Here is a 27,869-nt window from a genome sequence, read left to right as displayed (position 1 = left end):
AATTCCTTTCCCAACAGCCGCCTTTATTTTATTTTATTTTTTAGTTATTGATATGCAATCCTCTTCCCAAATTCGTCCTGGTATATCCCTTTAAGAAAGTGGAGCAGGGAAGGGAAAGTGGGCGCGGCGTGAGACCCGCCCGTCCCTTTTAACCTCTGGCTTGCCAGAGCTGTAAAGCGGAGTCGAGTAGCTGAGCCGAGTGGTTGGAACTTTGCTCGAGAGATGGAAAGAGGTATGTGTCGCCGCCTTGAGAGTTTCGTGGTCCGGGACTCCTGGGTTCCTTTCTGTAAAGGGAATGAGTAGGCTCGAGAGTCCTTGGGGAAAGGGGCAGGGAACGCCGGATTCTCTGGTAAGGTAGTGTTGCCTAGTGGGTTAGAAGCGGGGATACTCTCCTGAAGATCAAGTGGTTTGGGAGCCAGGACTCCTGGGTTCTCTGGACTACTGGGCTGGAACCACGGTGTGGATATTGGGGCGGTTCCTCCTCTGATCGAGGAGCAGCCAGAGACTCAAGACTCTTCTGAGTTTGGTGGAAAGGCAGCATGGACTAGTGGGTTGAAGCCACAATGACAGGGAGCCAGGAAAGGGAATGTAGAGAGTAGTAATGAGTTAGAATCTGGTCGTGGGAACGTTTCTAGAGACCAAAGGAGATCTGTGGGCAGTCTTTGAGTTCTGTGCTCCCTATGTCCTCCAAGCGCTGGGTTTGGCTGGGAGAGGAAGTGTGGATTAGAATTGCCTGTGGATGACTAACTGTGAGCAAATGGGGTGAGCCAGGGAGAAGAGGCTGTAAACAGAAGGAGAGAAGTTAATCACACACAAAAAATCCAAAGGCAGAATATACAGTACCCAGTTAGGAAGAAATGGATGTCAGGCAGCGGGAGGCCGGCTAGCGCTGGAGGCAACTGTATTTGGAAAGGGTACCTGCACACCTCCTGTATGTGCATGTTCACACTTGCAGGGGAACATGAGCAAATTTGTCAGGAAGGGTCGTCCTGAAGGATCCAGTACCTTTTAGGAAGGGTGTTGGCTGTTTTGTATTGGGCTGAAAGGTTCACGTGTGCGTCTGTGTGTTCAGGATTGTGTGGGGGAGCAGTGATGCACATGGCTGGTTCATACATACCGGTAGGACAGGTGAGTTTCGCACAGCAATGTGGGGACAGTCAGTTTTCCAAACCTTGGTTTTGTTTTGCAGAAAAAAACTTTTAAGTCGATCAGTAACAATTAACAGGTGTCGGTTGCAGTTTGGATATCGAGCAAGCTTGGCAGTTCTAGAGTTTTTAGCTTTGTTCACCAAATACAAGTAAATATGTTGTTGTTGTTGTCGTCTAGTCGTGTCCAACTCTTCGTGACCCCATGGACCAGAGCACACCAGGCACTCCCACTGCCTCCTGCAGTTTGGTCAGACTCATGTTGGTAGCTTTGAGAACACTGTCCAACCATCTCACCCTCTGTCGTCCCCTTCTCCTTGTGCCCTCCATCTTTCCCAACACCAGGGTCTTTTCCAGGGAGTCTTCTCTTCTCATGAGGCGGCCAAAGTATTGGAGCCTCAGCTTCAGGATCTGTCCTTCCAGTGAGCACTCAGGGCTGATTTCCTTCAGAATGGATAGGTTTGATCTTCTTGCAGTCCATGGGACTCTCAAGAGTCTCCTCCAGCACCATAATTCAAAAGCATCAATTCTTCAGCGATCAGCCTTCTTTATGGTACATCTCACCCTTCCATACATCACTACTGGGAAAACCATAGCTTTAACTATACGGCCCTTTGTCGGCAAGGTGATGTCTCTGCTTTTAAAGATGCTGTCTAGGTTTGCCATTGCTTTTCTCCCAAGAAGCAGGCGTCTTTTAATTTCGTGACTGCTGTAAATTAAGTGACTCTCTAGTGCAGTAATGGCCAAACTTGGGCCTCTAGCTGTTTTGGGACTACAACTCCCATGATCCATACCTAACTGGACCAGTGGTCAGGGATGATGCGAATTGTAGTCCCAAAACAGCTGGAGGGCCAAGATTGGCCATCACTGCTCTAGAGCATCAGAAAATTTCCTCTGGCACGTTACCCCGCAAACTAGCCTAATTATCCAATTTGAAATTTCCCAGAAAAATCCACTTCGCTGGTTGTGAAACAGTGTGCGCTTGTGTGTAAAAAGTCGGCAGAGTTTCAAGTTGTCTGTTATTGGGCTGGCAGTGCTGTGCAGAGGTGTGGATTTTCCTGTATTCTTGCTGTGTGCATATGTAAAATCATTGATCTGCATTTGGCAAGGCCCATCCACTTTCCCTGGCAAAACCTGCTCAGTTGGGCACATGCCTGTGCTGTTCCAGCCATGCCTTTGAGGATCACATGGCACACAGCATGTTCAAAGCATGTTCCAGGTCTCCAGGGCACTTGGCGGGGGAAGGGTGCCGCGGAGCCTCTGCTTGTTATATAAATCTGGATTCCTGTCACTGCTGATTGAATTGCAGTCATGTGGTTTGTTGTCCCTGCTTGCCTAGTTAATTGACTTTTGTGTTTTGTTTTTGGTATTGTGGCTCCTATTGATTTATTTCTTTGTGTCTCTCTTTTAGTGCTGCTGGTGTTAATTCAGCTGTCTTTTTAAAAAATGTGGTTCATTTACAATGTTTTGATACATGATCTGCTTTGATTCCTTATTCCACATTGATTCTCTGCACACACTAGACTTTGCTGTTTCCTCAGAGAAATCCGAGATCTGGCTTCTCTTCCCCTTAGAGAGTCCTGCAGAATTGGACCAAAGTTCCACCTAGCCCCAGCATCCTGTTTTCAAGGATGCCTCCAGAACCCTTTAAGCAGGTCACAAAGGCAAGAGTTGTTCCCTGTTTGTCCCCAGAGATAGCCTGCCCCTAGTTTTCTGCTGCTCCAGAGAAGCGGACACAGAGCAATGGATTCAAACTACAAGAAAGAAGATTCCACCTAAACATTAGGAAGAACTTCCTGACAGTAAGAGCTGTTCGGCAGTGGAATTTGCTACCAAGGAGTGTGGTGGAGTCTCCTTCTTTGGAGGTCTTTAAGCAGAGGCTTGACAGGCATATGTCAGGAATGCTTTGATGGTGTTTCCTGCTTGGCAGGGGGTTGGACTGGATGGCCCTTGTGGTCTCTTCCAACTTATGATTCTATGTACATGGAGGTTCTGTTTAGCTGGCATCGCTAATGCAGCCTTTGGATTCTGCTGGGAGGAGTTACACATGCTGTGCTTTAGCCTCATGAAAGTGCTCTTGTTAGCATGAAATGCTTGCGTCAGAGGAAAGGCTGTAGCTCAGTGACAGAGCATCTGCTTTGCATGCAGAAGATTCCAGGTTTGTTCCCCAACATCTTCAGGCCAGGTTGGGAACGCCCCCATTGGAAGCCATGGAGAGTCCCTGCCAGTCAGTGTAAACAGTTCTGAACTAGGTGGACCCAATGATCTGACTCTGTATTAGGCGCTTGTGGAAGGTGAGTGAGTTATTCAGATGGGGAAGCTGTGGTCAGGAGGAAACTTGCCTTCGAGGAAACCAGCGTGTCCTTGACCGAACAGGGAGCTGAAACCATAGCCGAGCCGCCATCTTTTTATAGCATCATCGATGTACGTCCCACTTAACAGAATAGCATGAGCAAATCAAACAGACTCCATGCGTTGGGCATGCTGTTCATTGCACCAGATCCACCGCGCTTCACTATGACTCCAAACACCTCCCTACTCATCCCAAGGTCCAGCCAAACCCTTCCACCCCATCCTCATCGCTAGACCTTCTTCACATGTTAGCATTTGGTGGGTTGCTGGACTTTGGGGTCTGATCCCAGGCGCGCTGCTCTTTTAACTCTCAGCAATTTCCTACAAGGAAGCCCTTTTGGTGTACAAAAGCAGGCGTTTAGGCAAAACGCTGTGCGCATAGGTGGCAGTTGTTGCAACTTTTCCTCCACAGCTTGTTGGACCAGTCTCAAGGTGGCTCCTGGTTCCCATTTCTTTATTTGACAATTCAGCCTGAATAAGAACAAGTTGCCAAGCCCCTGCACCCCAGAATAAGCTTTGGTCATAACCTCCGTGAACAGGAGGTCCCCCCTCAGTTGTATTTACACCCTGTGTAGCTGCGAACTCTAGACACAGGATTTCCACTCTTTCCTTACACGAAAGCAACTTGGATAAAGTGGTTCTTGTATTTCAGAGACTGGAACCCATTCAGAGAGTTCAGGAATTGCACCTCAATTTCTTACACACACACACACACACACACACACACACACACACAAATGGCATGTAAGAAGATTCTGCTGGATCAGGCCAATGGCTAATCTATTCTAGCATCCTGTTCTCACACTGGCCACCCAGATATCTGTGGGAAGCCGGCGAGCAGGACCTGACTACAGCAACCCTTTCTCCATTTGTGATTCCCAGTCAAAACCCAGTTTTCCCGAGACTCTTCACTGTGGTCCAGGCCTATGATCTCTCCCTAGTCCTTTTTTTATCCCATCATGGATAGAGACCAATGAGTCACATGGCAGTGCCATCATTTTGCATCAGTGTGTTGGGGAACAGAAAGGAAGCATTTCAGATAACAGCAAATTGAACAGCCAAGACCCTGATAGCAGAAACATCCATGGGCGGAAAATGCCATTGACTTTATGAAATTGGAGCAGGAGCGGTTAGGAGGCAGCGCTCTCTGCTTCTCTGATGAAGGTCCAAGTTTGCTGAAAGAGCAATCATCCCCCCCCCCCTTTTGCTTCTATTTTCTAAAGGAACAAAAAGTCACACACACGTTTCCAGTAAACTTAAAGAGAAAACTCTTCATTTGTCTTGTTGATTACTTTTTCCAGTACTCAATAAAAACTCTCCTGTCCCAGTCCCTCATCCTCAGCTGCTGCCAAAATCTCCCATTATTTATTTGCTAATTGTTATCTTCTGCTCATGTTACTGGCTGCTGTCGCCTCCACCCCCTTAATTGACAATTCCTTATCATTCCCCCAATATTTTGCCTTGCTCATGCTCATGGCTGCAAAATGCCTTAACTCGCTGTTGTTTTAATCTAGTCTCATTATCGGAACAATGTTTTCTAGCCTCGTTGAACGGAAGGGAGTTTCAGACTTCTGTGCAGTGGGGTTTTCAGAAGGCCTTGAAGATCTGCCCTTTCCAATTGGCCTTCCAGGAGTGGTGTTTTCTTGGTTGGGCTGCAGCCATGTTTTCCTGGCTTTCTTATTCTCGTGAGGAGATGGGCCAAGCTATTTCTGGTTTTAAATCGTCTGCGTTAACTGTTTCTTTTTCTTCTGCTCCTTCTTGGCTTTATGGCTGTAAGCCACCTTGGATGGGCATTGTCCCCCCCCCCCAAATGCCTTAAAATAGTTTCAAATAAATGACATTATTTCTAAATCAGGGGTGGGATTGAGGAGTGGGTACCAGAGTGTGGTACATGGGCCAGATGTGGCCTGATCCTTTATGCCATTGGAACCCCCTCTGTCGGCTCCATCCTTCAAATGTAAATAGTCCAGTAAGAGAGACCGTGTGGTGTAGGACCTGAGAGACAAGGGTTCAAATCCTCCATTGGGCCATGAAGCTCGCTGGGGGACCTTGGGTCAATCGCTTCCTCTCAGCCTAACCTACCTCACAGGGTTGCTGTTGGGATTAAATGAGATGGGGGAGAACCTGGTATGCCATCTTGAGTTCAACCGGGGGTGGGGGGGTGGATAGAAATGTAATAAATAAGATGACCAGCAGATTTCTCAAATCCTCTGAACACTGTTTTTTGTTTTTGTTTTTAGCCATGATTTCATTCATAAAATCTAAATGTTAGGACTGCTCTGCTACATATGCGGAATACCAACCTCTTTAGCAAATGCTCAGCCTTCTGCCTACTGTTCTTGCTTGAAGGCAACACACACGGCCCCTCGCACTTGCAGCCTGAACTGGCCATTGCTCATTCTTCCACCTCCAGAATCTGCCACAATATTCTGGTGGGCTGTGTGTGCCCCTTTCTGGGCATGGAGAAATACTAACTTTTTTCTTAAAGCCTTATATGAATGATGTTGCCATTAGATGAGGAGCAAAGATGTCTGGTGGGGATGGAAGAGGAGGAAGAGAATAGTGGCCGCTGTCTCCTATGATTGCCCTCTGTCTCTTTCCCCCATTTTTGTCTACTTCACTGTTAAACATAAGCTTTGAACCTGATGCTCATAAATAGAGATAAAAAGTTCTTGACTCTGAGATTTATCGGTATGTGCAACGACCTCCTTCACCCCTTGCGTCCCACATGCGGACATAGATCTGCCTCCCGAAAGGTTGTTTTTCTTAAAGCTAACTAATCTTAGCAGACGATCATGCCTCCCCCTTTAAACCATTCATCTCCAAACTCCTCTCCTTTCAACCAGCCGTCCTTCTCCCAATCTTCACTTTTTGTCTGTGCCCCTATGGCTACATCCATCCATCCATCCTCACTTTGGGAGGACTGCAGATCTCCTTCCATCTGACAGTCTGTCAGGGCATAAACTCTGAAAAGAGGAGTCCTGTGGGAGTCCTGTGGTAGGGAAATAAGTCTGGGAGCTCCATCTGTTGATCTTCAGCCCAGTCTTCCTTGATCCCAGTTGCATAAAGGGTATATCTGATGGCAAAGGGAATGTGTTCTGCACAAAAACAAGTGTGCCTCTATATTGTTGTACACTACAGAAGTTGAAAATAATACCCTGGGGTAACTGTGCCCCTGAAGGACCAGATGAGTCATTTGGACTCACAGCTGTCCATGGAGGAACAGGTTAATTCTGTATCCAGGGCAGCTGTCTACCAGCTCCATCTGGTACGCAGGCTCGAGACCCTACCTCCCCGCGGACTGTCCCGCCAGAGTGGTGCATGCTCTAGTTATCTCCCGTTTGGATTACTGCAATGTGCTCTATGTGGGACTACCTTTGAAGGTGACCCGGAAACTACAGTTAATCCAGAATGCGGCAGCTAGACTGGTGACTGAGGGTGGCCGCCGAGACCACATAACACCAGTCTTGAAAGACCTACATTGGCTCCCCAGTATGTTTCCGAGCACAATTCAAAGTGTTGGTGCTGACCTTTAAAGCCCTAAACGGCCTCGGTCCAGTATACCTGAAGGAGCATCTCCACCCCCATCATTCAGCCCAGACACTTAGATCCAGCACCAAGGGCCTTCTGGCGGTTCCCTCATTGCGAGAAGTGAGGTTACAGGGAACCAGACAGAGGGCCTTCTCGGTAGTGGCACCCGCCCTGTGGAACACCCACCCACCAGATATCAAAGAGAAAAACAACTGCTGTACCAGACTTTTAGAAGACATCTGAAGGCAGCCCTGTTTGGGGAAGCTTTTAATGTTTAATAGATTCTTGTATTTTAATGTTCTGTTGGAAGCCACCCAGAGTAGCTGGGAGAACTCAGCCAGATGGGCAGGGTATAAATAAATTATTGTTATTACCCACGCTTCACCAGCAGGTCCCACGATGGGGTAATGGTATTTAAAATTCAGAATTAAACGCAGCTGGAAGATTATAGTCACAGGTATAGTGGAGGGCGGTTCGAATCCCTGTGACGGGGTGAGCTCCCGTTGCTTGGTCCCAGCTCCTGCCAACCTAGCAGTTCGAAAGCATGTCAAAATGCAAGTAGATAAATAGGAACTGCTACAGCGGGAAGGTAAACGGCGTTTCCATGTGCTGCTCTGGTTTGCCAGAAGCGGCTTTGTCATGCTGGCCACATGACCTGGAAGCTATACGCTGGCTCCCTCGGCCAATAATGCGAGATGAGCGCGCAACCCCAGAGTCGGTCACGACTGGACCTAATGATCAGGGGTCCCTTTACCTTTACATATAGGGGGGGGGTGTCCTGAAACACACATCTCAGATGTCAAAGGCCAGGGTAAAGAGATACATTTAAGATCCTAGATACCAGGGTTTTCAATGCTGATGGTCCCAGGATTCTGTGGTGATCATCAGCCACAGGTTCGTGACAAAGAGGCAAGTGCCTCTGAACACCCATAATGCCTTGCACCGTAAAGTAACTGCATTCAAATTTTCTGACCCTCCTCCTGGCAACACCTGGAATTAAAGAGAAGGCCACAGGGTGCAATTTTATGGTAGGTTTGCCTCCTGTGACACAGAGTCCCTGCAAGAAGAGAGCCTGTGCTTCAGCAGGAGGAGCTGTATTGCAAGCCCTCTCCTTGCTGCTCTACTTTTCTGCTTGTGGGGAGCCTTTTACATGGGACTTAGGAACCAGTAAGATGGAACAATTCATCTATCCATTACATCTCCCCTCATATTGTTGTGTGCCTATTGCCTATTGTTGTGTGCCAATGAGATGCACTAATTACGCCGATGTGCTTAGATTTTATGATGAGCATGCTTTGCTTAATTTTGAAGGTAGTGGTTGAGTTTTTGCAAAAATTGCACCCTCTACCATCCACGGAGCAGTTAGAATATGGTACTGTAAATTGTTTGGGCGTAAGGAGACCTTTAGGGAAGGGAAAGGGGATAATGTATATAGCACAGAAAAATGGGAACCATCAGCAAAACCAATCATGAGGGCTAGAAACCTATTTTGTTTTTTCAAAAATGAATGTTGGCCAGAACCCACAGCCTTGGGTTTATCTTTCGTATCCATACTTTAATGCCCCCCCACAGTCATGTGGTACCCCACTCCTCCATCCTTTCTGATTGCATCACCCTTCCTGGTCGTCTTTTGTGTCCCTAGCACTCTATTATCTTTTCTGTTTGATTTTCAGTGCATAAGTTGTTGCTTCCTTAATATGGGATAGCCCCATGCCCCAATATAGCTTAGGGCTTCCTTTGCCCTCTCCATCCGTCTTCTTCCATTCCCCCCCCCCCATCTTGCTCCCAGTTGTCTCTCCCCTGTTCCCTTCCACCATCCTCCACTTCAATTTCCCTCTTTCCATACCTCCTCATTGTTGTTTTTTCAACATGCCACTTTTGTTTTAAAGCCACATGCTTCCTTTCTCAAATTCCCTTCTTTGCAACCCTCTGCTCTTTCACCAATCCTCCCCAATCCGGCGCTTAGCCTGGTTTCCAAACACGCCAACCAAGTCCGGAAGTTCAGGAATGCAGTGAACTTTATAAGGCAATGGAGAGGCTTTTTGTGTTTTTCAAATTTCCTCTCCCCTCTTCTTGGGGCAATATTTTTTTTGGCTCCTGGATCCCAAGTGTTCTCCACCCCACCCCCAATTTGGGGCTTGTGTCCACCCCCCCCTCTTTCTTTTCTTTGGGGCAAGCGGTGTGTTTGGTTTTGCTTGAGCTTGTGACATCTACGATTTCATCTTTCTAATGCAGGTATAAATAAATAAAATTCCGGGCCACCACCCAAGAAGGGAGGAGTGAAAGCTCCTGACGAAGAAGAAGAAGTGGGTGAAAAAGAGAGAGAGAGAGAGGAGGGAGTGTGAGAGGCGGACAAATGAAAGGAGAGAGAAAAGAGGAAATTTTGCTGGGGATTTCGGAGAACTGCGAGCGAACTTCCCGGACCTAGCTAGACAAAAGTGGCGACAGGATCCAACTGCAAACGCCGGGGAAGGATATACGCGTTTTGTGGCTCTGGTTCACTTGGCACTGCCTCTTGGCGGAGGCAGCGGATCGGGGCGACTACAAAAGCAGGAAGAACGACAGGACCGTCCTGTGAGTCACCCTGAGCTGTGGGGAAAAGGAAAAGGACGTTGGAGTGTTTTCTTTGCAAAGGTGAGTTTCGCTAGCGCCTGGGAGAGCTTCTGAGCAATGCTTTGTGCCGACTGACAGCTCTCAGCCGACTGCTGCGAGTCAGAAGGCGAGAGAGCGCAGCAGGCTGTCTGGACTCCTGAGTTCCCTGAGACAGGATTGCGGGGTCAGCAGGGAGTGGCTGCCAGACAGGCCTTCCTTGTGGGCTCCCCCACAAGGCAGGGTGGGGTTTAGCGGTTTTGAGCTGGCAGGCAGGGAAGTTGGACTCCTGGGTCCTCTAACTGAGGACTGGGGTTTAGGAGCCAAGGCACTGTAAATCTGGAAGAGGTGGGAAAGAGGGGAAGCTGTGGGGTTCCTGTGTTGTGTTGTGGGACTGGGGAGTGGGCTCGAGTGAGGTGGGCAGGTTTGGGTGGCTCTCTCTCCTGGAAAGAGTGGGTGGGTGGGTGGAGATGGTCTTCATCCCTTGGGTGCCTCTTCCCAGGAGAGAAGGGGGCGGGGAGAGAGAAGCCACCGTTTGTGTAGCAAAAGGGGTGTGTGTCTGGCAGGAGGAATGAGTGAGTGGCCATAAATCAAACAGCGGCTGGGCTGGGAGCAGGGGGAGGGTGTTGGCTGGGGCTAAAGTAAATAGGCCCCCTAGCCTGAGCTTCTTAGCATGCTCTCCACAGGCAATCAAAACTCCTGGCTTGCAGGTAAACCTCCCCTATGCCCCCTTTCTTGACCCCCCCCTCCTAAAGAACCCAGGAGTCCCGGCTTTCCCCCACCCCTGTAAGCCAGTACAGGGGACTTCATTTGCACCCGTTCTGCCAGCAAACCCACACGTTTGAACACCCACCTTGGTTTCGCCGCCACCACCACAACAACAACCTAGTTAAATCCCGTCCCTTTTCAAGAAGACCCCTGGCTCCTAAGCCCTTCCCTAACACTTTGCATTCGCTTGCTTGCTGTTCCGTTCCAGGGGACCCAGGTGTCCGGGCTAAATGGCTCTGTCCCATCGCAGGCAGAGCCAGACGACTGTAGAGCAGAACATCCCCCCCTTCCCCCCCGATTCCCGATCATTTCCTCAACCCCGGCCACATCTGAGCCTTTCAAAGGACTTCATTTCATTTACCAAAGGAAATTCCGTCATCGTACTCCGGGGCTAGTAACCGTATCTGTCATCCGCAGAGAAGGGAAACATGGAGGGGAAAGGAGGGAATAGATATCTTCTCCCAAGAGGCTGGAGCATAAGCCTCTGGGTTCGTGCCAGGACCATGTCAGACCCCAGCCCTTCCAGATCTCAGCTGTTCCCCGTCTCTCCATTAAGTTATTGCATGCACAATTGATGCATTTTAGTGCGTGCGCCCAAGAATCCACTTTTGGTGCTGGTGGTGGGGAGGGTATTGTGGCATTATCCCCTCCCCTCCCCTCCCCACACCTCTTGCCTGAAATCAGCCTTGTGTAGAGAAAACTTCCCGTCCACAAACTGCCCCCTGCTTCTTATTAGCTAACTTGTCCACCCAGACTATGTTGGTCAACCGGGGCATTCATGAAAAACAAACAAGTTATCACAACCCTTTTTCCTGCTAGTCGCCTGGAGGCGAGTCTGAATTTGACACAGGTGACCAGGCGGGCAGCTGTTGGCAAGCTGGATTTGTGAATGCAATCTCTTTTATACTTGGGGGGATGTGATTCTTCTCCCACACCCACACCCCAAAACAAACCCAACTTCCAATGTAGTTTTCCCAATACTATTCTGGTTGTTATATGTACGCTCTCCTGAGATATGTATATCTCTCCTGGGCTGCAGTTAACGACACAAGTGCCACATCTCTTTCCCATCCACAGGTTACCTGCACCGTTTAGTGATCTTCCGTTCTTCTGTTCTTTTAAAAGCCATCTTTTGAATTTGTCTTCCCGCTCTGCCTGTCCCAGCACTTAGCTGTCTTCATGTAAACTCCGGCTTAGAAGGAGGAGAGCATGCATTTAACCAGGTTCATGTTGACCAGGCTGGACTTTTCTATCTCATCCTCCCCCCCCAAAAAAATAATAATAATCCAGTGGGGCATTGCACTGTTGTTGCTGGCTCAGGGTTGGTGTTTATCATTTATGGCCTTGGGGTGGGAGATATGCCAGTTCAGGCAAAGAGCACTTTGGCAGAAGTTATATGACGGATGTGGCCGCTTTGAAGCAGTCAGTTCACCAAAGCTGCCTTGAACTTCAACATTCGTGAAGCTAAGCAGGGCTGGATCTGGTGGAAAGATCCACCTTGCAGCCCTGTCGAGGCTGGGTAGTGTTCCATAAAGTACAGTAAAGGTAAAGGTAAAGGGACCCCTGACCATTAGGTCCAGTCATGACCGACTCTGGGGTTGCGGCGCTCATCTCGTGTTTTTGGCCGAGGGAGCCGGCGTACAGCTTCCAGGTCATGTGGCCAGCATGACAAAGCCGCTTCTGGCGAACCAGAGCAGCACATGGAAACGCCGTTTACCTTCCCGCTTGGAGCGGTACCTATTTATCTACTTGCACTTTGACGTGCTTTCGAACTGCTAGGTTGGCAGGAGCTGGGACCGAGCAACGGGAGCTCACCCCGTCGCAGGGATTCGAACCGCCAACCTTCTGATCAGCAAGCCCTAAGCTCTGTGGTTTAACCCACAGCGCCACGGTGCATTGCTGACTTAACCTAAGCGGCGAAGCTGGGTCTCTGCCCCCAAGGGTCTTACAGTATAGTCTTGACAGTGGGAAGAGGTGGCCAAGGAGAATAAGGGATGGACAGAGTCAAGAAGAGATTGCTTTGTGAGGGCCACGCTACCAGAGCTCAACCTTAGAGCAAGGGAGAAACATTTCAGCTTGGGGGCCGCATTCTCTTCTATGGAGCCTTCCAAGGGCCACATGCCAGTGGTGGGCATGGCCAGGAGAAAAAGTGGGTGGAACACCAAATGCCAGTTTGCCACATAACCCTTTTATCCTCTTTCTAGGCTGGCAAGAAGCATTAGTATCAGAGTTCAAAGGCACTCCAGTCAGGCAAAAACACCAGGGGGTGGTGCAAAAGAGGGTCGGTGAGGGGTGTGGCTTGGGGAGAGTCTTGAGGGTCACGTAGAGAGGCCTCGAGGGCCACAATCAGCCTCCAGGCCTGAGCTGCCCGCCAGACATATCTCAGTATTTATTTATCTTTTATGGAATTTACTGACCTCCACAAAAACACATGTTGGTTTCCCCCCTGCTGCTTTTCCAGCAGAAAGCTGTGCCCAAAGCAGTTCAGAGCACATGAGAAAATAAGTGAAAGAAGCAATACATAACAAAAGAGGAAACCATCAGCATATCTAACCACTCGGTATAAAAAATTGTTGTTGTTTAGTCGTGTCCGACTCTTCGTGACCCCATGGACCAGAGCATGCCAGGCACTCCTGTCTTCCACTGCCTCCCGCAGTTTGGTCAAACTCATGTTGGTAGCTTCGAGAACACTATCCAACCATCTCGTCCTCTGTCGTCCCCTTCTCCTAGTGCCCCCAATCTTTCCCAACATCAGGGTCTTTTCCAGGGAGTCTTCTCTTCTCATGAGGTGGCCAAAGTATTGGAGCCTCAGCTTCACGATCTGTCCTTCCAGGGAGCACTCAGGGCTGATTTCCTTCAGAATGGATAGGTTTGGTCTTCTTGCAGTCCATGGGACTCTCAAGAGTCTCCAGCACCATAATTCAAAAGCATCAATTCTTCAGCGATCAGCCTTCTTTATGGTCCAGCTCTCACTTCCATACATCACTACTGGGAAAACCATAGCTTTAACTATACGGACCTTTGTAGGCAAGGTGATGTCTCTGCTTTTTAAGATGCTGTCTAGGTTTGTCATTGCTTTTCTCCCAAGAAGCAGGCGTCCTTTAATTTCGTGACTGCTATCACCATCTGCAGTGATCAAGGAGCCCAAGAAAGTAAAATCTCTCACTGCCTCCATTTCTTCCCCTTCTATTTGCCAGGAGGTGATGGGACCAGTGGCCATGATCTTGGTTTTTTTGATGTTGAGCTTCAGACCACATTTTGCAAATAGTTGTGCCAAATATTTGGAGCATGCCCCCACAGTTGAGGGATGCATTTCTGAGGCATGATGAAGAGCCAGCATTTTATCTAAATGTTGGTGGAACTGAGTGAGTGGGCAAGATTCAGAACCATTAGACTTTGCCTCTTATTGTAGATTTTAATGCACATTTCAGGGTTGTTGTTGTTTTAAAAAGTGAAATTTCCCTTATATGGAAAGGGCCCAGTCCAGGTTCTGAAAAGGTTTTTTGGTACCTGAAGAGTTAAGAGCTGGCTAGGAGATTGGCAGTCAGCTACCTTTCCTGTGTTCTGTGGGAAGGGTGTGGTGTTGAGTGGCTGAGAGGAAAGGATGCTGGCAGCCAGGACTCCTGGGTTCTTTTCTCTCCTTGCCTCCTAATGTGTTTGGGTTTCTCTTTCTCTCCCACCTGTGCTGACTCGACTCTCCCTCCCTGCCCTTTTTTCCACTTGTGTCAGCGCTTTCTGGTCTTCGGAGGCAGGGAGAGACCTTGTCTGCTTCCTTCTAACTTGGCCTCCACCTCCTCCTCAGTGTCCTCCTTCCCCTCCCCTCCCCAGTACTTGCCCAGACTTCCTCTCCTACCCCCAGCGCAGCTGCTGCTGTTCCCCATTAAAGCATGAATCATCCCCGGCTCTTAGATCATCACACCTTAGATCAGTGATGGGCTACCTTTTGAGCTTGGTGTGTCAAAATTCGCCAAAAAAATGAGCATAACTCGGGTGGTGTGTCACTACGAGAGAAAAAAAACGTAATTTCATGATATTTATAGTTTAAATAACAAAAATGTATATTTGTAATATATAACTGTATTTAATAACCCAAAAACTAATTATTTAACCAAACCAGAAAACCCTTATTTATCACAAGGTGCCCAGAGTTGTTGAGCTTTTTGGGGGAGCTGCTGACCAAAGTTTTGGAGGTTTTTTTGGGGGGTGCAAAAGTTGCTTTGCTTTTTTGGGGGGGAGGGATGCCCCAAAGCTGCTGCACATTTTTTGGGGGAAAGAGAACAGAAATAAATGACGAATAATACCTTCACTGGAACTAACACGCAGCACTGACATAGTCTGCCAAAGCGTCAGAAAAAACAGCACAGAAAGGGTTAAAAAACCAATCTCTGGCTACCAGCAACAACAACAACAACAAAAATGATTGGGGACAAGCTGTAGTTTGAGGAGGAGTGGGAGAACAAATGGGGGGGGGAGACAACAATAACGTGAATGGGCCGATGGGGCGTGTGCCAGCAGTGAGGGCTCTGCGTGTCACGTCTGACACACGTGTCATAGGTTCGCCATCACTGCCTTAGATCATCACATGCAATAGGCAGGGAGTACCCAGGAGTCCCACCTTCCTGTGTGTATCTCCAAAGCACCATCCACGTCAGGGCCAGCCCAAGACATTTTGACACCTGAGGCAGACCCCAAAATAGCTCCCCCCCTCCCTGCCATGGAAGAAGGGGTTAAAGGAAGAGCTGCATCAAGAACCGGGAGGGGGGATCAATGTCAGGATGATCCCCATGGGTGAGCCAGCCTTTTTTATTTGATTTTACCAATATAAAATTATAACATAGAGATTACTCTGAATCTCAAGGCTTCCCCCCCACCCCCTTCATGATTCCTATTGCCAGCATTTACAACTGCATATTATTCGACAATCTACATTTTGTATCAATCCATATTGCCCATAATATTTGTTACATTACAAGTGAGATTAAAATTCGGCTAATGTCTTCGTCTGCTTGCAATGGTCTCTTAAATAGATTATAAATTTTCCCCATTCCTTTTTAAAGTTTTTGTCCTCTTCATTCCTGAGCTTTCCAGTCAGCTTTGCCATTTCTGCTTAGTCCATCAGCTTAGATTACCATTCCTCCCTGGTAAATGTAAAGGGACCCCTGACCATTAGGTCCAGTCGTGACCGACTCTGGGGTTGCGGCGCTCATCTCGCGTTATTGGCCGAGGGAGCCGGCATACAGCTTCCAGGTCATGTGGCCAGCATGACAAAGCCGCTTCTGGCAAACCAGAGCAGCACACGGAAACGCCGTTTACCTTCCCGATGTAGCAGTTCCTATTTATCTACTTGCATTTTGACGTGCTTTCGAACTGCTAGGTTAGCAGGAGCTGGGACCGAGCAATGGGAGCTCACCACGTCGCAGGGATTCGAACCGCCGACCTTCTGATCGGCAATCCCTAGGCTCTGTGGTTTAACCCACAGCGCCACCTGCGTCCTCCCTGGTAGGGGCTCTTTATTCTTTCCATCTCTGGGCTAGTAGCACATGGGTGAACCAGCCTTGATCCATGTGTCTGGCACAGTACAGTGTACAAAAAGTAGGTTCTTTCCTTTGCGGTACTTAAAAGTTGGACAAGAGGGAGATTGAGGTTGGGGTAAACAGGGAGAGAATGTTTCCTTTTTGGCTACCCATTCTTGGGCTCGGTCCCCAGATGGTACTTATTTCTCCCGTGCTTAAACTTGTGGTGTCCTGATGATCCCATTATCTTCAGCTGTGATCCTAACTAAACCCCGCTTGTCTTTCACTTCTTGGCCTCTTGGTTAAGATCAAGTGTAGTAGCCAAAGATTTCCAGTTCCTGTCTTTTCCATTTTAGCAGTCCCCACCAGGGCCGGATATAGGTTTGATGAGGCCCTAAGCTACTGAAGGTAATCGGGCCCTTTGTCAACAACAAATGGTCGCTGTTTTTTGGTGTTGAATATATGCTATATGGTAATTTATGGGCTTAATAGGTATCTAAAGCCCTTTGCACATGTTGCCATGCAATCAGTCCATGCAGAATGTGGGCACCCTATATATAGAAATGAGCAAACCCATGATATTTTAGGGAGCAGGCTAGCAGGCGGGGCCCATGACTTACATCATTGGAGCCTACACAACACAAAACACTGTTGCTGTATGTAGGTTTTATTTTATTTGTTTTTTATCTTATGTTTTGGAAATGTACATCCAAGTTTCTTTTTCCTTTAATTTTTTGGGGGGACCCCAAGAGAGTGGGCCCTAAGCTATAGCTTGTTTGGCTTATACTTAAATCCAGCACTGGCCCCCACCCTTTTCCTCCATGCTCCACACCCCCAACCTTCTCCTTCTCTTAAGGAACCCAGGCGTCCTGAGTCCCAGCTCCCATGGCAACCTAGGCGTTCCTCGATCTGGGAACGGGTTGAACAAGTTGTTGCCCTTTGAACTGCAAGAGTGGGAGCTCAGCACCCTACGCTGGGGCAGGAACAGTTCCTGCCGCCGTTCATCCAGGCTCTGCTTCTGAAATCTCAGCCAGGAACTGGGAAAGGAGGGAAGGAGCCTCTGGTCGCTACCCTTAGTGCCAGTGGAGTAAAGTGGATTGATCAAGGATACAGACCTGGGTTTAAACCTCTACTTGGTAATAGCCTCAGAATAAGTTGCAAATTCTCTATGTAGCCTACCTTGCAGGATTGTTGTGCAAATAAACTGGGGTAGCCCTCCATTGAGCTCCTTGGAAGAAAGGGCAGGATACGAGTCTGATAGGCAGCCTCCAAGACAACCGCGAATTCTATATAGTTTCAATGTGTGTCTCCACAAAGCCCTGTATGGTAGGCCATTGTTTCCATTTTGTGGCTGGGGACCAAGATGGGTGAGTGAGTTGCCCTAAGGTCAAGTGAGGACTCTGTGGCAGAGGCTGGAAGGACTCAGGTCCACGTCTCCCAGGCCTTGACAGACAGGCTATGCTGGCTCCGTTGGGAAACTTACAGCCCTTTCTCCTTCTCACACATTTCTCTCTCTCTCCTCTCCCCCCATCCCCAGATGCCCATCCTCAAGCAGTCTCCCGTCTCCCACTCCAAGAAGCGGCCGCGTTTGGACCGGGCCATGATCAGCGCCCCCTTGGGTGACTTCCGGCACACGATGCACATCGGCCGTGGGGGAGATGCTTTTGGCGACACGTCTTTCCTCAGCAACCACGGGGGCTCCAAGGCCAACGGGCTGCCTCCCGATGTGTCCCCTGGGGCCTTCTCTAGCCCTGGAGATGCCCGCTTTGAACTGTTGTCTCCCCCCGGGAGCGGGAATGGCATAGTTCAGAGCCCGGCGACGTCGACCCCAGATGGCAGCTTTGTGGCCCTGCAGACCCCGGAGAAGGCAGAGCGGCAGAAGCCCTCTAACGGAAGGGACTGGGACCTGCCCCAGAAGTTCCCCTTGGAGAGCCCCACGTTGGAACATGCTGAATCTCTCCTCTCTTTCCAGTTGGACTTGGGGCCTTCCATCTTGGACGATGTGCTGGGAGTGATGGACAAAGACTGGGACAGCATCAGAGGGCAGGAACAAGAACCGCTGAGGGTCGAAAGCTCCAGCCCAAAGGGGCACCTCCATCGCGGTGGTGAAGAAGACGAGGAGGAGGAGGAAGAAGAAGAAGAGGAGGAGGAGGACGACGAAGGGCAGGGCTACAGTTTTGAGGATGAACAGGACGAAGAGATTGGACTATAGGAAAGAAGAAGAGCGGTATTGGTTTCGATCGCTTTGGTTTCTCTAGCTGCCCCCCACCCCAGCACTACTCCTGCCCTTTTTTGGCAGAATTTCTCAGCCCCTCTGATGTGAGTTGGTCCATGGGCCAAATGTTGTCTGCAGATGACTGCTGCTTGACCCATCCCAAAGAGCCATTGATCTCAAATCTCTCGTGGTTGCATTCAAGAGGACAATGGACAGGGGCAGGCAGGCTGTACCTCCAGTGTGATTCTTGCCGTCTCCCTTCTCTTGTGTGAGAAAAGTACTGTGCAACTGAGAAAACACACACTGACCTATTATTGTACTCCCTCCCTAGGCATGGGATGAAACAGATATTTTGATGCACTAAAAATGCATCCTGGTTATAAGGCGTCTCAGAATCCAAGGTTGTGCACCACTGATACCATCTCTGTCTCACCTTCCACTTCTCCGTTGTTTTATGCAACCATCCATCAGGCTACCTTGCCAAGGACGATTCCCTCTCCTACACTTGTACTGTTGGTTTCAGTCTCTAAACCTGGAACTGTTTTTTGAGAGTGCTGGAAGGGCAGGCGGGCTGATAACTTGACAGATGGGTTGGAAATAAATTGGCATGTTTGTGGAAGGATGGAGGGAAGGAGGTATTCTGATGTACCTGTCCAGCTACTTAGCCAATCATTATATTGTTTTCTTACCCCACTAGCATATTCAGCAGTGTGAAGTTATCCCTCTGCTTATTTGCCTGCCCACCATTTTCTTTTTAATCTCATCCACTCCTTGACCCTGGTGCTCTTCTGTCTGTCCAGATACCCATTCACTGGCTACTTCTTTCTCTTCATTCATTCATTCATCAGTGTATCTGTATATCCAGCAGCAGCAGGACTGACAACACTGCAAGGCCTCCATGGCTGGCCCTGCTCTTGGGGAGAGTGAAGAGGCTGCTTCAGGCAGCAGATGCTGAGGGACAGAAGCTGCAGGCCTTGGCTATTCCTCCTGAGCCAGCAGACCCCCCCCCCCTGTGTTGCCATGTGACCTGCCCTGAGCACCTTAATCTGGCTTGTTTCCTTGGGGTGGTGAAGGATCCCATCTCATCAGCACTGAAGTAAAAATAAACTGCAAGTCAAGTTGACTTCTGTACGGGGAATGGAGTGGAGCCGCCATCTTTGCTTCAGCATAGGAAGACAATGTAGGGCAGGGCTTCCCAAACTTGGGTTTTCCAGCTGTTTTTTTGGACTACAACTCCCATCATCCCTAGCAAGCAGGGCCAGTGTTCAGGGATGATGGGAACTGTAGTCCAAGCTGGAGACCCAGGTTTGGGAAACTGATGTAGGGGAAGGAAGACAATGGAAGCTTTGGGGGAGGAAGTTGAGGGCAATGGGTTTGCTGTTTAGGGTGAAAGAAAGCAGAGGAGCTTTCTCACCTCCCTTCTCAAAGGGCCAGTCAAGAGATTATGATGAAGGAAAGAGGAATTACTTGGGCGTAATGTGAACTGATGGTTGAGCAAAAGTGTAAACAGTTCTTTACAGTTCTTGGAATTGTTGAGCAATTCACCTAGTCACCCATGGTGGCTGTAACAATTGCCTGCAGGCGACTAAGCAGAAATGAGTTTGTAGATTGTAAGAAAGGTGTGGGTTCCCAACCCCTCTCCCCCCCAATTCTTCAGTCGACCAAAGTACCAAAATGACTAACAAAGATACATGTGGGAAAGTGTGTGTTTACATTTTTTGTGTATATCTGTGCACACACACACACACATGTTGTCTCATTAGTAGCTTTTTGTAAACTTATTTGCCAATGGCCAAACTGGGAAATGCACAACTGAGAAAATAGTACACAATCTTTTATTTTTTATTTTTTTCGGTTGTTGCCGTTTAAAGCTATAATGGGGTCAGGGTTGCATCAACAGAACACCTCTCCATCAAACATGAACTGGACAGCCTTCTAAATTTGGTACTTTAAAAGCTGGATACAATTTAGTGGGCTAGAGAGGATAATAACTGGAGGGGGATCTACTGGCTGATACTGACAGACCTTCCTTTTTTAAACTAAAAAAAAATCCACAACAAATAAAAAGGCCAGATCCCCAGCCACCCCCTAATCACCTGGTCTTCCGTCCCTCTGTTAAAAATAACATTCTTACAGATGTTCTTCCTAAAACCTCCTACATGGATATTGTTGGCAGAAATCTGTTTTCGTTCGCGTCTTGTCTCCTGAGCATCCGCACAATATCAGTTGGTCCTTGGTGAGAAGTTAAGCTATCCCTTCACCAAATCCCCAGTTGTCTCTCTTGTGCTATCTTTCCCACATCTTCCTCTGGTGCCAACGACCAGCTTGCTAATCCACCATCAAACTCCTGTAATGGTGAGATAAGTAACGCAGCCTAGATCACCACCTCTCAGCAAGTCAGTTTTAAAAGATGGGAAACGATTGCTTTTTTATTTCCCTAGGTGCTTGCGGGTGTTTGTTTCTTACTTACGCTTTGTGTAACTTTCGCCAGATTCGTTAATCACAGTTGAAAAGGTGTAACTGGATTGTACAGTGCCCTTCCATGCAGAGTTCTTCACCTTCTGGGACAAAATCGGTAGTTTGCATTACCCCAAAGGGATTTTGCCGCTTCTTAAGCTTCCCACATAATGGGGACAAGACTCCACTGTGTCAGTAAGAAAATTGGATGGTGGTACCTTGTACGTTCTCACTGTCAGCTCTGGGACTAATAGCTTGTATGACTCTTCGGGTGGCATTTTTTTCCTACCCAGATCTCTGTGCTCTTGTTAGTGAAATGGCAATTTTGAAAGTAGTAGAAGGACTGTTCTTTAATGTCACCAAGAACTGCATTTGTTACGGTGTTTGCTTGCCATGCACAGTGATAAGATTTGCCTTTTAATATACCGGTATACAGTAGACCTGCAACTTATTCCGGGGATCGTGCATAAACCCAAAATCACATACAGTATAAACGCATTGGGTGCAATAGCAGGTGGGATTGCCAAAGTTTTCTCCACCCACCCCCCAATGCTCCCATTCCGCCCCCCTTTTAACATCTTTCCCCACCAAGTGCATAACAGAAGAGGGGGGGGGAGAGAGCAAGTTAAATGTGCGTAAGTTGCAGGTCTGGTGTGCTGCATCTCTCAGCAAGGAGCTACTGATTGTGAGAATGGGACTCGATGCCAAAGAGTTGGTGTGTAACGTGGCGAAACCTAGAGCTACCCAAGCCTCTCCATCTGGGAAAGGAGGGAAGGTTTTAATATGTTAAGGAGCTCAAAGGAATTCTGTTGAATTTCCCAGAAACTGAGTAAGAGTAGTGTCAGTAGGGAGGGAAACTCCGATACCGTAGAATGTCTAGACAGAGAAGTGCAATTTCTGGCCCTCCACATGTTTGGACTCTGGCATCATGGCCAATGGCCAGAGAAAATGGGAGTTGTAGTTCAGAAACATCTGGAGGGCCGCCAGTTCCCAAAGAGTCTAGTCTAGAATGCTCATTCTCTGCTGGAGTTGTTTTGGGGTGAGGAGGTAGAAGAACCCATAATGAAATCCTCAAGCCACACTTCCTGCTTCTCTCGAAAATCTTAGCCATATAATGCCCCACAGTAGCCTTCTAAAGCCAGAATCTATGAGGTCTGTCACAGAAAGCAGAGGGTAGAATCCCCACGGCCCTCTATAATAAGCGTTGACTGCTTGGGCTTGCTGAATGTAATCTGCAGCCGCCATTTATGGGGGCTGCTCAAGCACACTGGCCTTCAGTGAATATGCACTGGGACCCAAAAGAAGTGGGTTGCTGGAGGAGGAGGAAGAGGAGAAGGAGGAGGAGAAGGCAAGTAGAAAGATGGGTGGGGTGGAAAAGAGGGGGGGGAGTATATCTACACTACCATCTAATAAATTTATTCCAATGCTTGTTTCACTTTAATAGCTTCCCCACTCCCCAATCCTGGCAACTGTAATAAAGTGTTGATTGATTGTTGTTTTGTGTGGGTGGGGGAAAATAACCTCTGTAGGATTGCTCTACCCAACGCCATGTACACTACAACTCCCAAGGGTTCCCGGGGGGGGGGGAGAGGAATTACTATTAAACCACCCTATTTGCAATGTGGATTTGCTCCAGAAAGAGGAGAGAGGGAGTGGAGTCGTGCACATCCTGAAAATTGCACAGGACGGCGCGAAAGCTGGGACCAGAGTTGGAGAAGGTTGTGCTTGTAGGAGAACTGAAGAGCCTTTTAATTGGAGAGCTGGAATTCCTGTGGATTCCTTCTCTGAAGGGAGTGGGCAGTTCATTGGTTTTAAAATATATTTCCTGTTTTATGCCTTAACTTATTGCGTAACCTCAAGTTGTCCCCCTCTCACTGTGGACTCTCTCTCTTTTTTAAAAAGGGAAATGTGAAAAATGATTTCCTGCAGTGACCGTGTGTCTCTGATATGTATATATTTTTAAAGTTATTCCAAGCATGCATCAACAAGGTCCAGCCACAGACTGCAAGAGAGATGAGGGCTGGACTCTGATCTCTGTTCCCTTTGGGAGGGCAAAAGATTTCTTTGTTATCCTCATTTATTCACCCCCCCCCCACCAAGTGAACCCTAGGTTGTAGATTTTGCTGCCTTTTCGCAATCCCTTTGATCAAGGCAGCAAGAGGGTTTTATATGTACATTTATTATTTTATAATAGCTCTCATTTTATGGATTTTTGTGTAAGAAAATGTCTATGTAGCACCTCCCCCTTCTCGGAATCATGTTAATTTTGATCCTACTTAGCAGAATATTTGTACAGCGACCAAAGTGTTTGATATCTCTTGTAATTAAAAGCAAACTAGTTTCGGATATTTTTCTCAGCCCTTCCCTCAATCCCTCTTCACGATCTCAGTTCCCTACAGCACTGGAGGTTGGCTGGTCAATGTGAGTTGGGTCCAGCACAGCAAGTTGATTCACTAAATTTTAATACATATTACATATATTTGTAAACTCCTTCAAAGTTCTCTTACAACCAAGCGGTATATGCATTTTGTTAAACAAATAAATAGCATTTCCATGGGGATTGCACCAACTGCTGTTCATCTGCACAGTCCAATGCGGGTTGCCTACCAATGGGCGTATCCTGACAATTACAGCCGATCCAATTAATTCCTGTGCTTCCATTTTAGTTATCTATGTATATACGCCCTTAGCTGCAGTGTTTAGCTGTTGCAAAAATTAATTAATCTCATTGTTCAAATGAGATCTAACCCTTTCACCAAAAGAATATATGTCTCTGCCTTATGCTGACCCAGATCAGTGGTCCGTCTAGTGCAATTCTCTTTACCCTGAGTAGCACCTGTGCTCCAAGGAGGAGAGGGGTCTTTCTCTAGCCTGTTACACCCCCCCCCAAAAAAAAACTTCTTTAACTAGTGACATCAAGGAGTGAACCTGGAACCCTATGGGGGTGTAGAACTTGAGCTCTGGCAGTGAGTTAATGTTATTGCTCCCATTTTTGCCAGCAATCTTCTTCCTTAGGTCTAGCATGGCACACAGGGTGTTTTGCCCCACTTTACCTCTTGTCTTCCGTCCGTTCGCAAGGCATGGTGATGTGGTGAGGATTGGGAAGTGGGAAGACTTAGGAGTCCTCGAATGCTTCTACAGCGATCTTCAGTTGTGCAACCTTGTCTAAATCGGAGCGCTATCTGAACATGCATGGCAGGAAGGTTTGTTTTGATACATTGCACTCAGGGGCAACATGCCTCTTAATTGACATTTCCTCCTGTTTCATCATGCAGCACCTTGGAAGCGTTCTTTAGGAAGAGTTAAGCAGAACTGGTGGCAGAGAGAGAGAGCTGTAAAAAAGAAAGAAAGAACTTATTCAGAAAAATATAGCAAAAAGCCAGTTGTGTTCTTCGGTTCTATCTCTTGGTCACATGTTGGTGTGACCAAGGAAGCAAACACAATGTGGGGCTAGGCATATAGGAAAAGGCAGTTCTCAATAGTGTTTGTTTCAGTTCTATTGTAGGAAGTAGAAGTGCTGAAACTCACAGAGAGAGAGAGAGAGAGAGAGAGAGAGAGAGAGAGAGAGAGAGAGAGAGAGAGAGAGAGAATGGCACAAATCTATGGGGCTGAAGGCAGTTGAGGCCACCAACTGGTTGATTGGGTGGCCAGCCGGTAACCACACAAACACCTCATTGGGTTTCATGACAGAAGAAAGGCAGGACATGCACATACGAAGCATAGCTGCCAAGTTATCCCTTTTTTACAGGGATTTTCCCTTATGCTGAATAGGCTTCCTCGCGAGAAAAGGAAAAACTTGGCAGCTATGATACGAAGATAAATAAAACCTGCTTTCTCAGCACTGAACCAGATCACCAGAGGCATGTTTAACCCCCTCTTCTCTCTGCCAGGGATACTGTTTTACTTATCTCCCATAGGAGAGGATGTGCTGCACTGGGGAGCATTGGGGCAAAGTCCTCATGCAAAGTGTATGGTGTACCGCAGAGCTACAGTGCCCCGCCCCCCAAATAAGCACAATTTAAAGATAAATACTCTTAAGGCAGAGCAGGGATCTTGCAATTGCCCAACACACAAGGTGAGGGTGCCACAGTCTTCTTCCCCACTGTGGTATTTCTATTTAACTTAACAGTCGTTTTTAGTCTTTCATCTGTGTACATATAAACCAGCATACACATTTTTTTAAAAAATGCAAATATGCCAACTTTCCCCTCTCTTTTTGTCGGGGGGGGGGGGCTATGTGTGAGTGGCCACTTAACTCCTGTCTGTTTCTCATTCCACTTTGCTGGCCTAACAGAAATATTTACATGTTTACCACACAGATATTTATATCCTCATCTTAATGTTTCTGGAATCTGGGCATATCAAGTTATCTGGGGCAGGAAAAACCCCTCCCAGCAGTAACAATCCACATTTATTTATTATTTAGAAACAATTTGCTGCCCTGTCATTGCTGCCTGAGAACGGCTGCCAGAATGCTTTGAAATAAGAAGACGAAGTCGTCTTGATCGCTTATTGCAAGTTTTGCGAGGGGCCAAGTTTTGCATTCAGCCCAGCAAAACGGGGCACCCTCTCCAGCTTGCTGATGCTGCGTTTTAGCTTTCACCACAGACCAAGGAAGGCCAGAGCCTCTTATTTTCCAGCAATGGGGATGGGATCAAAGTGAAAGCATTTGTGGGACATGCTCCCTACCCCCACCTCCCTCCTCCTTGCCAGCCAGTAGACTCCAGCTGTAACACATCTCTGGAGCCTTATCTAGGATTCTGGTGCCTCTGTTTGCTGGTCGATCCCAGCTGTGAATTTCCTGCCAGGGGATAAACAGATCAGGGGCCCTCTCTGACACAATCCAGGCCTGACAGGATAAAGGAAACCATTGCAAAGGCAACTTGTGAAACACACCAGCTGGGAGATACATGGATGGGAGTCCAGCCATCAAAATTCCCTCTTCACAGCCCCTCTCCAGTTGGTGGAAGTCTCTGATCCTGGACTCAAAAAATGCCTTACAGAAAATGTGTTTGTATTTTCGGGTACAGATGCAGCCCCTGATGCAAAATCCACACCATACATTTAAAAAAACACTATAGTACCATTTTAAAAGTCATAAGGGATTTGGAGGGGCGAGGCTCTAGTTTGCTAAAAGTGCTGGGAAGGAACTGTAGCTTCATTGACAGTAAAATGGCTGGGAGTTGTCTGCTCTGTGGTGGGTAAGCTACAGTTCCCAAGGTTCTTTAGGGAGGATATCCTTTGATGAATGGTGCATACAGAGCTCGGAAAATTAGAATATCGTCGAAAAGTGCATTTATTTCAGTAATGCAACTTATTTTATTTTTTTTACAAATGCTTTCTTTTGGAAATTCCTCAGTAATAAAACAAATATTTACAATAATACAAAAATAAACATTGCTATTACATTTCATTAATTACATTCCATTTATAATTGACCTGCCTAACGACAAATAATTACAATTACAACAAATAAAGGCTTGACACATCTTGCTTTGCATGTCATGCACCTATCTCATATATTGGTTTCACCTTTTAAATTGCGTTACTGAAATAAATGCACTTTTTGACAATATTCTAATTTTCCAAGTTTCACCTGCATGTGTTCTACAATGAATTCTACCATGGCAACCCTAAGACTAAGGAGGAAGTTGGTAGGCAGAGCCACCCCTTGGACTGGTTGAGATTGGTGGGGCAGGGTCTCACTTGCCCTAGGGAAGCAGCCTCCACTGTCTGGTTAAATGAAGCACTTGCCCAGGCATTGGCAACCTTGGCTCTCCAGATGTTTTGGAACTACAACTCCCATGATCCATGACCACTGCCCCTGTTAGCTAGGGATCATGGGAGCTGTAGTTCCAAAACATCTGGAGAGCCAAGTGTGACGGATTGGCCTGGTGGGCAAAAGAACCCCAGGGTGCAGAGAGTTAAACCCCAACCTCCTGGATAAATGACGCATTCCATTCCTGAGGGGCGGGACTGTCAGGAGTTTAAAAGGAATGGGAGGCAGTTAATTCTGGGGAGAGGGTTGTGGGAGCGAGGGAGAGTGTGGGTAGGCGTAGGAGATCTTAAAGTGTTCTGAGGAGTTTAATTGAATTATATTATCTAGCCGTTGTTAATTGAAACTAAGAATATGATCTAAGAGCCTGTACACATGAAACCATTACGCATTTAAAAGTCATCTAGTCTAAATAAAGCTTTCTTAAATGTTAGTGGATGTGCTTAGTTATTCCAGCTGGGTATCTAAACTCACAGAAGTGGTGGCTCAATAGAGGACAAAACTTACCTCGGGAATAGAGGCAACGGTTTGTGTCTTAGAGTTACACGGAGGAGGCTTAGGAGGATAACCTGGGGTGCTACAAAGTTGCCAGAGTGGAAAGGGCAAACTTTTGCAGTGGGGAATCAATCTGACTGAGACCCTTTACTGTAGGCAGGAGGTTATTCCGTCAAACAGCCTAGAGTTTATCAAGATACCAGGCCACGTAAGCTGGAAGACTCTCTTTACTAAGGAACCCAAGTAACAGGGGTTTATTTTAAGGCGGCAGGAGAAGTGGGGGGTAGTGGTTTCACCCCTGGATTCCTGTGTCGCATTTTTAGTAATAGAGAGTGGGAGGACCTTTTTCGTTACACCAAGGTTGCCTATGCCTGCACTAGCCCCACTGCACACTAATTCTACTCATGTAGCCCATCGTATTATCTATTGCACTTTGGTTATTGCATCCAGCTGCCATTCAGGTAGGTATTGGTAACTTAAACTGGTTGATCTACAGGGTTACATACAGCTGCCTGGCAGCAGGCCGCTAAACACATGCCTGCAATAGGGTTTCTCCTAGTCTATAAGTTTGGGGTGGGAAGGCAGGGACAGGAACCTGCAGTCCTTGCCCTGATTCCATGCATGTGGCAAGGGGAGGGTGGCAGAGGAAAAAATGGGTGGAGAAAGAAGGGGAAAGGGTGCCTTCTTCCCCCACTTGGCTTGGATCCTGGTTGCTGCCAGCATGCAGCCATGGCAGATTACCCTGAGTGAGTGTGGCTTTTGACAGGGAAGGAGAGGAAAGCTTCCACCCACCTGATATAAGGGAGCAGCATTCAGTTAATGTATACAAAACTCACACCGCTGAATACTGAATGGGTTCAATTCTATAGGACGGGGCACAGCAGGAGCAGGGGGGAACCTGGGGTGCTCCACATCCTTGTGAGTCATGTTAATTCATCTTAATTAATCCAGAATACGTGCCACTCTGTAGCTCTGTGGCTAATGCAGATTTTAGCCTCCGCTCTTCACCAAACAGAAGCGGGCACAGA

The 27,869-nt window shown here is 47.7% G+C and overlaps 1 protein-coding gene across 1 annotated transcript; it reads left to right on the top strand.

The window, feature by feature from the left end:
• Positions 1-159: 159 nt before the first annotated feature.
• Positions 160-24,138, top strand: CDC42EP5 (CDC42 effector protein 5). The gene is made up of 3 exons (XM_035135826.2): positions 160-232; positions 9,264-9,662; positions 17,436-24,138. Exon 3 carries the CDS (start codon positions 17,436-17,438, stop codon positions 18,108-18,110), a length of 675 nt encoding a protein of 224 aa, XP_034991717.2. The 5' UTR covers positions 160-232; positions 9,264-9,662; the 3' UTR covers positions 18,111-24,138.
• Positions 24,139-27,869: the final 3,731 nt, after the last annotated feature.

Source organism: Zootoca vivipara, chromosome 13, assembly GCF_963506605.1.
Source record: "Zootoca vivipara chromosome 13, rZooViv1.1, whole genome shotgun sequence".
Lineage (NCBI taxonomy): Eukaryota > Metazoa > Chordata > Lepidosauria > Squamata > Lacertidae > Zootoca > Zootoca vivipara.
This window is presented reverse-complemented; position numbering and strand designations above follow the sequence as displayed.